Here is a 14,635-nt window from a genome sequence, read left to right on the forward strand (position 1 = left end):
GGGCTTGATCCCCATCCAAGCTAAGTTTTTTTTATTTTTTCCAAGCCCTCATGACAACACTGAACATACATGTATAATGTCATAAATATACGTCAATGAAGGGTAAAATCCCCAAACACAAAGCATCTCGACACCAAAATAATAAAATAAAAAACACCTTTAAAATAACTAACTACATGTAAATAACTAAAGATAAATAAATAACACCATAAAACTATGTTCCACAAAGTTCCAACCTGTTTATGTTAGATGGTGAGTAGCGAGGCTGTGGATCCTCGTCGTTATCATTTAGATCCCAACTGCCCGGTGCATCCTTTATATTGTTAGCATTGTGACAAGGATTGCAATGGTTGAAATAAGAAAGAATGAACGGCAAGTTGTGAGCAGGTGGTTAAAAGTTGAATGTTTTTGAAATTAGTTGAGGCTGAAAATTTAGTTAATTCCAGTGAAACTGACAACAGTACTCAGGCACCAATCCACTAGATTCCGATTCTTGTACAAGTCCATGTCTGTCTTCATTCCAAAAAACTCTAGGGATTTATAAATGGTTGGTACAAGGCAGGTTTGTTCCACACCAACAAATTTATCGATGTGACACGTACAAGTGTTGTACCTATGTACCGGCATCGAGGCAACACAGCATGTGTACTGCGTTGTAAGTATACACAAATTCTGCTTGAAAAAAATGTCCTAACATGTTACACTGCTGTAAGTTCTGCAAATTTGTCAAGTTACTGAAATTGAATGAGAATCAAAGTTTATGCATTTTATTTTCTCTTATCCAACATTGCTGTTTTGTATTCGTACACGTACGTGTACAACATTAGCATCACCTAAAAATATTGTGAAAAAGCTCAGTCAAATCTATCTATACGATTGGCTCTAGAGCAAAGGCGTCAGTTTCACTGTGACTTACACTGTACCTTCTGGCCAAGGTATTTTCCAAACAGAAGCGTGAACACATACATGTACATACTACTGGGCACAGTAGGTAAATGTGCCAAATGTATCTATTTCACGTATACGGTATGCAAAATTGCTGATTTCGGAATTAAACTCGAAACTCAAAAAGTATGAAACATGACCTTTACTTCCAGTCTTGAAGACAAGAAAACTCAAAACGATGAGTTACATGTATGTGTGAAATAAAAACACAAAATGCATGCAAGCAGGCGCAGCTGAATGAAATCCTTTTCTTTGCACACATCACATTTACAGGTTTGCCGGAATCTTTGAAACCTACATGTACAGGTACCCAGTAGGTGTAACTGGTGACATTTGAATTTTAACAGAACCAAGCACTAGGGTGTGTGAAACACTGTATGGTACCTGTACTTCCTATTAGGTATATGAACATGTACCGGTACATGTAGGCTAAATGTCGGTACCTTACAGTTTGAAGTGTCTACATACACAGCTACCCGTGTAATGACACCGTCAGCAACTCAGCGATGTTTATTATCTACTTTCTAGAATGTAATGTCCTTTATCCATTTTTAATGAAAGGTGAACTGACAACCTCTGTCTTGGAACAATCACGGTATTCATTAGGGCCTGATGTACCATAGGTCATAGAGTTGGTAATGGTACATGTACATAAGTTTGCGCAGTTGGACTTGAGTACTGTGACACACAGCTACAGCAAACTACAATGCCATTGGAATCCAAAACTGCTTTGCTTAGGTGACCTACTATTTGCTCTGATACACTCCAATCACGTTGAACTTCAGTACACTGTAAAAGGACTGCGTGCAAATGAAAAGGTTTGACTGAATTCAATCAGCACGGCATGCAGAAGCTGAAATGGGAGCATGGCACAGGAAAGAAAATGAAGTCTGAGTGCAAAAGGACGAGGCCGCAGATCATGCACTAATGCCCCCCCATCTTAACCCAGCTCGATTTTTGGCCGCACCTGCTGGTCCAATTGTGGACCATGTGGAGGTAATGATGGATACCGTGTACCGTACAACCCCACCGTTTAATCTTCCCTGAAAAAAACCACAACTTGTTGATGCCAAACAAGTTGGCAGTGGGAACATCAATCCTGCGAAATATTTTTTTTTTCTGCAGGAAATGGACTGCTGTGCAGAGAGGAATTTTCACAAACGCCTAGGCATCTGCTTCTCATGTCACACACAAATGTTTGGTAAGCTTCTGAGGCAGCTAAAATCTTGAGTAATATATTTAGCAGCTAGGGGTATGCTTGGAAAAACTGTCTGTGCGTTTTGCGAAGAGCCCCTCAATATGAATGAAACCTTTTCTTTGAAAGCAATCATCAAGAATATTCTGAACTTTTTTGGACATTTTCCTCATTCATCACAAGCAACTCTTTTAATGCTTGCCTGTGAAATGAAAACAGAAATAAAAAAGAGAACAGCCCCCAGTTTAAACCTCTGCAAAAATCAATATTCACACTACATGTTTGTGTTAACATCAGAGTTTACCAATAAATGAATGTGCTGGGCCAACCCATGCAGTTTTGGGGGGTCAGGAATTCCTGCCCCGGTCCATCAACCTGCACAATGAATGCATGAACAGGGTTCAAGCCCAAGTCGAGATGGGTCAATGTGGGTGAGAATGGGGTCCCTGTACATGTACACACACACACACACACAACACCTGTTTTCGTTGGTGAAATCATATCTGGGCTGGGGGTCGTCGTCTCGGCTATTCACATCATAACTGGCGACTGGATCCTGATATATTAAATAAAACATCACAAGAAAACAACAACATGCAAACCACTGATGACCATAGATTTTGCAGACATTGCAAGTGAAAGAATCACACCAAGTACAGCTGTATAAGAATGCAAGCATTTACAAGAAAACACTTTTTTACAGGTACATGCAATGGCCATCATGACCGCATATACATTACATGTAAATGCCTGTGGCATGTAATACAATGGTTATCAATGCATTTTTGGAACATTACACCTCTGACCACAAGTCATCTGGTCTCAAGTCAAGTCATACTCAAAACTGAACCATCACAAACACACATGTAGGCCTATACATGTGTAATATTTTCACTGTCCACTGTTACTAGTTTCCAATACTTGTGCCCTGGCTTGTCAATGTCACACAACTTGTGACTGACTTGTGGTTGACTCATTATGATGTCCCTTTTGTATTCTATAGTTCTCATATATTTTTGACCTCAGGAGGTGACCAGTTGGTTTAAAAAAAAATTTAAATGGTGAGTATTAACAGCATGAATTATCGACTTACATGTAAGTCTACTTTAAAGCAAAAAGGTACCGTACTACCATGTATGAATGGGAATAAAAGTGTGATGAAGCAATTTAAACAAATAAATTTCAAACAGCAAGGGGGCCTGGCACCAATAATGGACTTTCAGTATTGTTCCCAGGCCCTATCCGGATTGAAATCTACATGTACTAGTTTAAAACTTCTCCAAAACAATTATACATGTATTCCCTTAATCATAATACATGTACATGTACATGTATTAAAGACTGACTACTATGATTAGTCCACAGGACTTCGTGAGGGTGGTTTTATCAGATAATAAAACACGCCTAGAAAGTTTTTTCAACTATTTTGAACATGCATTCATGGGGGGGGCCAATGGAGCACCACATGTGCAAGCAAAACCACTAGAATTAAAGTTTTCTGATCCTTTCTACCATAAATATATTTATTATAGAGGAAAATGTACACATATGTGTACATGTACAGCATTTAGAAACAGGACTAAATGGTGAAAGGTTGGTTTAATATAATCAAGTACCCGTACGACGTCATGCATTAATACTGGCCAGAGATTTGGAGCCAACATCGCCAAGCCCCAGATGCAGTTTTTTAACGTACCTGTACTATCGGTACCAGGTACTTTAAAACCAGCTCATTGCACTTTGCTCTGTCCCTCCCTCCCTCCTCCCCAAAGAATTGGGAAGAGTGTCTTCTCCTTTTAAGTTTTCTAAAGGGTTGGCAGTTCCAAACAAGGTTTCTCATTTTGCCAACAATACAGGTGCATGTGGGGTCAGTTGGGGATGAGAACTATAGAATTAAAAAGAGGCACCGTACACAAACGTGTCAGCTCTATTGAGTGAGCATAAAGACTAAATGCCATTTACTGCAGGAAATGGCATTTTTGTAATTTTTGGTAAACCAGGCACATTCACAAGCACTACATCAAACACTCGCACCTGTACCAAAACAAACAAAATCCAAAGAAACTGCTACTTTGAGCCAACACATTTTCTAATACAACATTGAACAATGTGACTTGTAGGCACAAACGGGTAAACGTACAAGTATGTGTATAGCGCATAAACAAAGAAAAAAGTACGAAACCTTCCAAACAATTTACACATGGAAGTGAGCACCCTTATGCCGACATCAAGATTGCACAATGTAAAATATCAACATGTCAACACATACATGTACCTGTAGATAACCAATTATTGAACATTTTACAGGTAAGTCCACAAAAAAAGCCCCCTTTTTGTCCCACATGTAATACCATGTTTTCTTTTTAAATTACTCAGTCATCACTCAAACACTTGGACACTCAATCAGGAAAAAACTCGCGTGGGTATTTTCCATCCAGACACCCAACAAGAGAATAAAGAACACTGAAATCCAGAAATGTCTTTGAAGGTGGAACTTCCAATGCATGTAAGGTTGGTGCAAAGCAGGCATGACATTGAGGACTTGCCCTATAGGGAATTTTAAACCAACTCCCATCTGCGACTTGGGAGAAATTGGAATAAAGCAACTGGAAAACCTGAAAGCAAAATAGGCTCTAAGCACGGCTTAAATAACATGTAACTTGCAAAACTTTTACATGTTAAAGACCTTGAATGCCATTCTGTCGACAGACATATTACCGAACTGAAGTCATGCTACTTAAAAAAAATCAGTTTGACTGGATATTGCAACTGATGTCCCAGATGATTGTTTTATCCACTGTTTACAGCAAGAGGGTTCATGTTAATGTGAACCACATCTTCAGCTGCACCAGACTGAAAGGAGGAAATACAAACAGTTTCTGACATCATTATCGATGGAAGTTATAACACCCATTCTTGGGTTCATGTACCAGTATACTGTTCACATGCCTTAGGCATTACCAGGCAAAATGTACTGAACGTCCAGGAAACCACACCAATTTCCAATTCTCTGAAATGTTTGCTCTTTGGAATTCTTTCTCTTTGCAGATGGGTAGTCCATCATCAAATTCCCCAAGTACTGGTGACGTGCTTCAGGGTAAAAAGAAAAGCTGTAAGGATTTTTTAAAAATCTGTTGGAAGGTTTGACTTGTATGCCATTTGCTAAAGTTTGCAGTTAATGCCATGACATCATCTACTGTACTTACGTAGTTGGCACTCAGATCTGGATGGTTTTTCTCGATTCCATCATCCAAAATGGACACCACAACACCAGTGCCTGTGTAGTCTTTTTTCCAGGCTGGAATTACATTCATATCAAGGCCTGGCTCTCTTTGCTGGGTTTAGAAAAAAGTAAAAACAGCAGAAAAAATGAATGGTTTGGTAATGTACATGGTACTCGTAGAGGTGGTAAAATGCAGTATATCATTTTCAGATATGTACTATTTTTAATAGTATTTCAATCTTCCAACTTTAACCCAACTTTTCCTTTTTTTGACCTGCAAGTACTGGTTGGTTCGTGCTTCCCGACAATGTAAAAAGGCAAAAAAATTTTCAAACATACACGGTATACAAGGCATTTACTGCGAAATTCACCAAATTTGAATTGTATTCAACATTTGCAAATCTGCAGCCTGTCAAAGTCAAAATCTAGAGATCCCTTCTGACCACATGCACCCTATACATACCCCCCTGTACATGTTACAAGACCAACACATGATGTCCATTCTGAAGTCAGGTCACAAACTATTCAAATCAACTGCAACAAGAGCATTCCTTTGTCAAAGTTCACCCCTGGTCTACTGAACAGCCTGGTACTTATATTTTGTCTGGTTTTTTTTTTCTGGATTCCTTCTGCATTCCGTTGTTCATAACAATGATATCATTTAATAAACAAATGCCATGAAACATATGCATTGCCCCTGAGTAGCACTGAGGGGGGATTGAGGATAGAAAGGGAGGGGTGGAGGTTAGGAAAATAACTTCCCCTCACCAGATACCACAGCGGCCACTTTGGATCGTTGAGCTGAGAACTGGCAGGAGTGGTACTGTCTCTCTTCATCCTGCTCTTGGCTACCTGCTGCTCCACCCAATGCACCTGCAGTGATGGTACACCAATATAAGGTAATGGAAGGTTGGCAGGGAGATTTCCAAATCATGTCTTCAATGGCTGGCAAATGTATTCAATGCATCAATCAATACAGAGGCTAGGGTTTTTGATATTGACAAGCGCACACAACTTCACATGTGACTTCCTTGAACTCTTCCCCAAACTGTTAACAGTACATGTACATTTATTTTGAGATGGGGGCCAATGTGTACTTCTGGGACATCACAATTATCATGACCATTTAAAACTGCACCAGTTTCACTTTCCCATTTAATTTTCATATGTATTTGTCAGTTAATATGTGTTGATTACATTAAATTCATTTACATTAAAAAAAGTTGATTTACACAATAATTACAAAGGAAAAACCTCATCGTTTCTCACTATTTTTTCGGTATTTAGTGTGACATTTTGGATGACCTGTTTCATATGACTATTCATACCATTGGCAAAACAAATAAATTGTTTATTTTCTAACTAACCTATCAACAGAAAGGTAAATCATGATATCAGATAAATCTCCAAATGAAATTCATTCTAATTGAGAATGCAGATGCTATCATAATCTGATATAACAATGTAACATTTCGTTCCTCCAGTTGTTACGAAGTTAAAATCATTTTTGGCTTCTATTCATCAATTTTGATGTCATTCTAATTGAGAATACAGGTGCCGTCATAATCTGATATAACAATGTTAAATTTCGTTCCTCCAGTTGTTACGAAGTTAAAATATTTTTTGGCTTCTATTCATCAATTTTGATGTCATTCTAATTGAGAATACAGGTGCCGTCATAATCTGATATAACAATGTAACATTTCGTTCCTCCAGTTGTTATGAAGTTAAAATCATTTTTTGCTGTTAAAAACAAACAAAAAGCTGTTGCAAATCATTTTCAAAACCTAAAATATCAACTCTGAGTAACCCCCCCCAAAATACCTCCTACTAACCTGAGATCCCAAACATTTCTGAAGATATCCCTGTCAATTCTCGTCAAAAAATATTTTGGTTACTCGCAAAATCGTTAAGTTGTAAACAAAAACGTTCGTGCAACTTCCAACGTTCACCCGAGTCGGGATCATATTGCAAGCCAGCATGCGCTGTCATGTGTTTGTCACCTGACACAAACATGCCAAGTTCCTGCCATTCTTTCAACGTCGAGAAATTTCGATCAAAGTTTTTGTTACTCACACGTTAGGCTGTGACAAAAAGTTACGGGTTGCAGGTTTCTCCTCAAGACATGAAGGTAAAATTTACCCGAAACTGAACGTATTTGCCGAAAAGAGGAGCACGATAGCCACTTAAAACAGCGTATGGAAGAAAGGAAACATTTTTCCCCTTCGAATCGGAGACACTTGTCGTCGTCGCCATTTTTCATTTTGCGAGTTTACCTGTATGCTAATGTCCGTTAACAATGTCATGACATGCCGGCCTAGCAGTCCATTAACAGTGTGCTGTGTCAAGTCGGTACACGTGCGCCGGCGACTATCTTGTGAGCGGCGGAACGTTCGGTGGCAGTGACCACATGGAAACAGTGCAATGCACATTACGCCTCTCAGGAAACAGTCACCGGCGCGCGTGCGCCACGCCGGCCGACTCAGCATGCTGGTGCTATTTTGTGAATGGTCCGCTAGGCCGGCGCGCTGTGACGTCATCAACATACATGTACATTAGCATACAGCTCAAATCACAAAATTGGACGTGGGGATTTTGTTGAACTTTTTGGCATAAATGCTTCGTGACATCAAACTTTCTTTGCATTCCACTTGAATACAAATGTGAACCGGCATCTAAGTACATGTATCTCTGCAACTTTCTTTGACATTTTCTTCATTATCAAGTGAAGACAGCAGTTATGTTTTTAACTTTCAAGTAGGCCAGTGGGTGCGTGACAAGTTTTTATGGGCCTACCCCTTCAGTCATGACAGTCCAACCTCGTTAATAACAGCGTTTTAAGTACAAGATTCTCCTTTAACAAGAATTCTTTTTATGCCCCAATCCTTCGTGTTTCTACATTTTCATTATAAAAGGCTTCTTTTTTTATTCACAAATGTTGAACCCACAACAATATGGGCAATGTTTGGTGACAGTAATAATGCTTTATGACATCAAAATTGATGAATAGAAGCCAAAAATTATTTTAACTTCGTAACAACTGGAGGAACGAAATTTAACATTGTTATATCAGATTATGACGGCACCTGTATTCTCAATTAGAATGAATTTCATTTGGAGATTTATCTGATATCATGATTTACCTTTCTGTTGATAGGTTAGTTAGAAAATAAACAATTTATTTGTTTTGCCAGTGGTAGGAATATGTCATGTGAAACAGGTCATCCAAAATGTCACACTAAATACTGAAAAAATAGTGAGAAACGATGAGGTTTTTCCTTTGTAATTATTGTGTAAATCAACTTTTTTTAATGTAAATGAATTTAATGTAATCAACACATACATGTATTAATCGACAAATATATGAAAATTAAATGGGAAAGTGAAACTGGTCTTGTTTTAAATGGTCACGATAATTGTGATATCCCTGAAATACATATTTGCCCCCAATATTAAAATAAAGACCCACATACATGTACATGCACTGGTACATGTACATGTACCGGTATGTTTTGATGAAGCAGAGAAAAGGGTCACTGGAGACGCTGTTTTTTAAATGGAACATACATGTACATACCGGTACATACGAATACAAGAAAATGACAACAGGGCACAAACGATTTAAGTCTCAAGTCCACTCATACAAAAATGAGAAAAAGCATGTCACAAAGATGCTGTCAAGAATTACAGCACATGTACATGTACTGGTATACGTCTCACTTTAACATACATGTGCCAGTATGGATCTAATCTATAATGTACATGTTTTATGTGCCGGTACCGGTACGTATTGGTAAATCTGCACGTCATGCCCATTCCATGTTCATGTACAGCAAAAACATACAAGTTTCATACATGTACGGTACTGATGGTACTTGTGCATGAACAATTTTGTACATGAAAATGTACACGTACATGTACAGTACATGCTCTTGTACACTGCATGTACTAGTATAGGTACATGTACATGCCTATTCCCAACATGGGAGAAATTGGTTCAATTTCCTTGGATGGGGAGAACTGATTTTGGTAACGAAATTCAACTGCTTTTGCCAACCTAATTACTGTACACGTACAATGTATCTGAGGTGGTGACTGAGGTAGATGTACAGTACATGTACACTGTGCTATTGAGAACCTGACCATCTGACCATCTGGTCTGACCATGGTCTCACATGTGACAACATGCACTTTGTGGTTGGCAAACACATATGCAGCAAGGTATGAGACGGAGAGAACCCCCCCCTGCTTTGTGTTGGTCATTGTCTCACAGGAATCGGGGGAATTCCTTTCAGACATCTTGGGGGGGGGATGTGTTAAGTAACAATAGTCTGGAATGTGTATAGGGATTGGACATGTTGGGGGGGGTACCCCTTGGTCTCATTTCTTGCTGGGTATATATGTTTCAGTTCCCCAATGTCACTTTAAGACATGTACTTGTGAGAGTGAATTTAAAAAAGCTGGAGTAAAACCCAGACAGAAAGGAATTGATCGGCATTGTTGGTCCAACTTTTACATACATGTCCAAGATGTATGTAGATGTCTTGGACAATACGTGTACATAACTGAATTACATTTATCTCCCCAAATTTGGAAACTTCCAAATGCAGTCCGTGGTCCCATCTATCTGTACTTTTAACAGATATAATTTCTTAAAACGGTGGAAATTTTATGAAATGTATATTCATCTAAACATGTACATGTACATGTATGGTATGCAATAGTGACATATTGTGTTATGTACATGTACATTTGTGCATAACATATGTAAACATGTGCATGTACATGTAGAAAGAGGCAATATTAAACCATTCAAATGTATCTACATGTACATGCATTGTACATTTTATACCCTGTACACAGACACACACATGTACAATGTACATGTACTGTTCTTCATCAAGGACAGCTGTTCCGGTATATGAACTTGGAAGAGGTGGAGTGAAATACGACCATATGGGGGTTTTCCTTATTTTTTTTTAGCAAGAATACCATGGTATAAAAATTCCATATGGTATTTGCTGGTAATTTCGTATTTATGGATCGCCAGTCAGTATTTTTCAGTACTGAAAAACTACCGCCCTAAAAACTTAAATACCATCAAAGCCTAAGTGCATAGCAAGGCCTTCATCAAGCATGTAAGGTTTACTGTAAATGTCCCTTGCTCTGTGTACTTACATGTTCTTCTTTTTTAAGGTGCAGATGTCTTTCCTTGTTTGAGGACAGCGATCTTTTCTCAATGGCGTGATGATCCAGAAAATGATAATGGTTATCAACGATCTGTGGGGAAAAAAAAGATTAAAAAATCTTAAGACTTTCTTTAGTTTGAGGAAAATGCACAGTGCACTGTTTGTCATGGTTTATATCAGACAGACTGAAGGTTTCTTCACAAATTTCTCTCAATTTAGATGGGTTCAGGACTTTACAGAGCTTTGAGTATGATCAATAAAAACAGGTCATACAACTATTAATTAACTACATGTACATGTACATGAGTCTGCATGTTTACGAAAGCTAAGAAAGCAATCTGAACTGCATTTCAGAAATGAAGACACAAGTGAAAATAGCGATGGGGGGGTTGTGAGAGGAAGGACTTCAGAGTGACTGCCTGAGATAGTACTAGTGCTGCAGCCGAACTGAACCAAAAATCATTGAACATGGCACTTTCGACTCGAACTGAACCGAAAGGGTCAGTTCAGATATGGCTTTAATATTGCATGGCATTACTAGCGCACAGAATGCATGCAAGAAAAAAAAGCAAACATGACGAACAATGGATAACGAGTTATGCCGCCCCAGCGTGTGTTAGCGCATGTGCATCACGAAGGTACTATAAATGTACACTGTACATGTAAGTACTTATGGTGGCCCTGCATTACGCAATGGTTGTAAAAAGCACGTGGTGAGAATTCACTAATAATCAACCGAGAACATGCAACATACGACATTTCCGCTGCACACAATTCTAAATTCTCACTACATCCAATTGTGCTTATAAATATTCAGATTTACATTATCCCTAACCCCCTAGGCTTCTGCACTAGAAAGCGTACTGAACCTCACAAAATCCAACAGGTGCATGTACTTGTCTATGTACTTGTACATGCAGGTTACTGTACCAAACCTGATAAACTCCAACAGAATGAGCCCGTTGGAGTTTGAGTGATATGGTATGGATGGGTCTATGCAGTACAGGATGACTTGCACTGAACAGTACCAAACCTGACAAAATCAAGCATAGTCCAACAATTGGTACAGCAAGCCAGACACTGCACACAGTGACCCGTGTGTGTCCCAACTCACACAGAATCCAACACCATCTCCCTGGGCCTTTCATCCCAAGTCTCACAAAATTCAACAAGTTCCTCAGGTATGGTACAAAACCTCAGAAAACCTGCTGTTGGAGTATGGCAGGTTTTGGGCAGTTAGGGTTAAGTTTGCCAATCTCCGATAGCCACGCCCTTACATTCCATATTAGGTCAACGATGTCATAAATGGCTGTGAAAAATGATTTTTGATTGGATGCTAATCACAGTCGGATTCCTGCTCGATCGAAGGCAACTCCGGAGGGAAAACTGACTTTGCCAGGCGGGCCAGTGCAGCGATCCAGCGCATGACAAGATTTGGTTTGAGCGGTAGCCTAATTTGCCTTTCGTTTGGTTTGATCAAAGTCGTAGTGTAAATACGTTGCAATGGAATTTTGCCAGATCTCTAAGTTGTTCGCCAATCTCAAATAACAAAATGCCATTATTCGTTAGAAAAAGACTGATAGAAGATCGCCCCTTTGGCCACGTGGGCGCCATCCTGGGAAAGAATGCTGAAGGTTCTTCTAACACATCAAAAGCATAGTTTAGTAGTTGAACTTGTTTCGTGAAAAATAACAAAAACACAATTCGCTGGAAATCTAATTTTATCTTGTTTCCTTGGCACCTACTTGCAGCACTAGACAATTTTTCCAAAAGCAATCCCAGAATGCATGTACATGTTCTTACCTTGCCTAGGTTAACAAAGCCATGTTTTTCAGCGAGCTCATCGGCCTTTTCAATCCCACCACTGATGTGGACGGCGTACGTGTTGGTGAACACTGCCGGTTTGGACCCATCCCCAGATCGTGGCCCATTCGGGGATGAGCTCAGGCAAACAATTTGGAGGGACAGTACAAACAGTACTCCCAGGGGTAACGTCCTAATTCCACCTGTCATCCTCGTGAGTACCCCCCCACAGAACTGGTAAAGCATCACAAAGGGAAGGCACCGTTGCTCACCTGCAGAGGAGAAAGAATGGAAAACAATGGGTCATAAACCTCAAAATGTGCAAAGTGACCTGGCAATACCTTCTTACACGTACATGTGTAAAAGTCTAAAATAGGCCTACAGTGTACATGATCTTTCACCACGATTATGGGAAGCCATTATTTTGCAACTGGGATGGTGCCCTTGCCCAGTTGGACTCCCTGATGATACTACTTTACAGACGGACCTCCAAACTGGGCTAGATGGGGACCCAACTTGTCAGATCAACGTACATGTACACATTTTTGTATTATACTCAGAGTAGAATTTGAAATTTGTGGGCTGGAACCAACAGCGATGGAACAAGCCCTCATCATTAGGTCTATAATATGGGGGGTGGGGTGGCAAAATAACGACCTTTTCACGGGTGGAAGGGGGGACAATGGCCGTCCGGCCATCCCATTCCGCCGCTGGTGGCTGGAACCCCGTGTCCACTTTACTTTCCCTGCTAAATTTTACATTTTTTCATAATATGTTATCACTTTCTACTGGCTGACAGATGTGACAGAGACACAACAGGGAAAAATTAGTCATGAGCGTACATGAAACTCTTACCACTTACCCTTTGTTGTATTAATTAATAAAACTTGATTTATAGTCAGATAGTGGCTGGATATGGAATTTTTCCAAATGTTTTGTCACAACTGGGAAATTGGCCTTTCAAAGGACAGCAGGCTCGGATAATGTTCCACCGTAGGCTAATTGTAGATTTGAAGTAGGCTATCTAACTGATCTCTGACACCGGTTCATTTGTTCTTCCACACTGTTCAAGTCAGAATTTTTAGTTGTACGGGGAACTTAAGTCTAGACTTAGGCCTACATGTACTTGTTCACAGTCTAGTGTACCGCATGCACATGTCCTGTGTTGGTGACTGTAAATGCACAAAATTTGAAATGCAATACTGCGTTCAGAACAACTTCTCAAATGAAGGTTTCTGACAGTGACATAGCAACAAAAGATTAAAAATGGCACTGCAGATCCGGTTTTCCATGTCTGTGGGCTGCACCACCATGTGTGGCAATCCATGGTGCAAACCACAATTTAGCCGGAAGTATCTATGCTGCAAATGCCGTAACCAGTCACGTCTTTCCCGTATGGAAGTCACAATATGACGACACTGTCTACAATGTGCGTACACGGACGAACCGGAAACGAAATTTCTACCTAAATTCAAGAGGTATTTCGACACGAAATACTCACTGTTTCCAAAGTGAAGACCAACAGCTGAAAGCTCACACAGTCACATGCAGATGCTGATAAGTTACACGGCAAGATCGTCATCAGAGACCGAGAGAATCGACCACAAATGTGGACGAAATTCGACAGCTCTTTCGAGCTCGCGAGCGTGCAATACAACAGGCCGAGAGCATACGTACGTTGGCCGAGTGTAAGCAAGATCAAGAGAGTGCGTTATGCGACGCGTACCCGGTACGAACTAACGTTAGCCTAGCCTTCATTCAAGACGCTATTGTATTTTTGATACACTAAGCACCTATCAACCGAAATTTTTACGTGTTACACGTACATGTACATGTAGCGCCCTCTTGCGTTGTTCGTTGAGTGTGATGTCAGTCAAATATCTCGAACTAAGACTACAGCCTTGCCCTAAATGGAATCGGTCCATTAAATACAAATTTCAGTGAACTGAATTTGTCATATTGACCAAAGAATAGTAGAGGGGAGTTCCTTTACCACAACGAGAGCGAAGCAACCTTCTGTTATCAGGCCGAACAGTTATAGCCTATATAAACACAATAATCTGAGATTAACTTGCACACACTTGAAAAAAAACGCTTGCAAACGTTTTTTTTTTCTCACTTGGAGGTGATAAACTGTCTTTGTCTTCCATTTTGTGATCCCTTACACCGACAGTATGGACCTTTCATTTACTCATTTGATGACGAAGTTTGAGCAATGCGACGTTGACGACGCCAGAGCGTATATTGCACTTTCCACGCTTGATTTCGGAAGGCGGATGT

The 14,635-nt window shown here is 39.8% G+C and overlaps 1 protein-coding gene across 3 annotated transcripts in view; it reads right to left on the reverse strand.

The window, feature by feature from the left end:
• The window catches only part of LOC110987280 (furin-like), a 44,927-nt gene extending 30,840 nt beyond the window's left edge, over positions 1–14,087 (reverse strand). The window contains exons 1-6 of one of the 3 annotated variants that reach the window (XM_022249882.2): positions 13,857–14,087; positions 12,356–12,627; positions 10,542–10,643; positions 6,132–6,236; positions 5,347–5,475; positions 237–313 (exon numbers count right to left, since the gene is read on the reverse strand). In XM_022249882.2, coding sequence (XP_022105574.1) covers positions 237–313; positions 5,347–5,475; positions 6,132–6,236; positions 10,542–10,643; positions 12,356–12,601 — 659 coding nt within the window. In that variant the 5' untranslated portion in view covers positions 12,602–12,627; positions 13,857–14,087. Of the gene's footprint in view, positions 1–236; positions 314–2,619; positions 2,697–5,346; positions 5,476–6,131; positions 6,237–10,541; positions 10,644–12,355; positions 12,628–13,217; positions 13,646–13,856 lie in introns of those variants that run through there. The other 2 variants (XM_022249873.2, XM_087137282.1) reach the window with 2 other exon arrangements.
• Positions 14,088–14,635: the final 548 nt, after the last annotated feature.

This window comes from Acanthaster planci, linkage group LG05 (genome assembly GCF_054643075.1).
Source record: "Acanthaster planci isolate LZ-2023a linkage group LG05, COTS_SCS, whole genome shotgun sequence".
In the NCBI taxonomy this organism is placed as follows: Eukaryota; Metazoa; Echinodermata; class Asteroidea; order Valvatida; family Acanthasteridae; genus Acanthaster; species Acanthaster planci.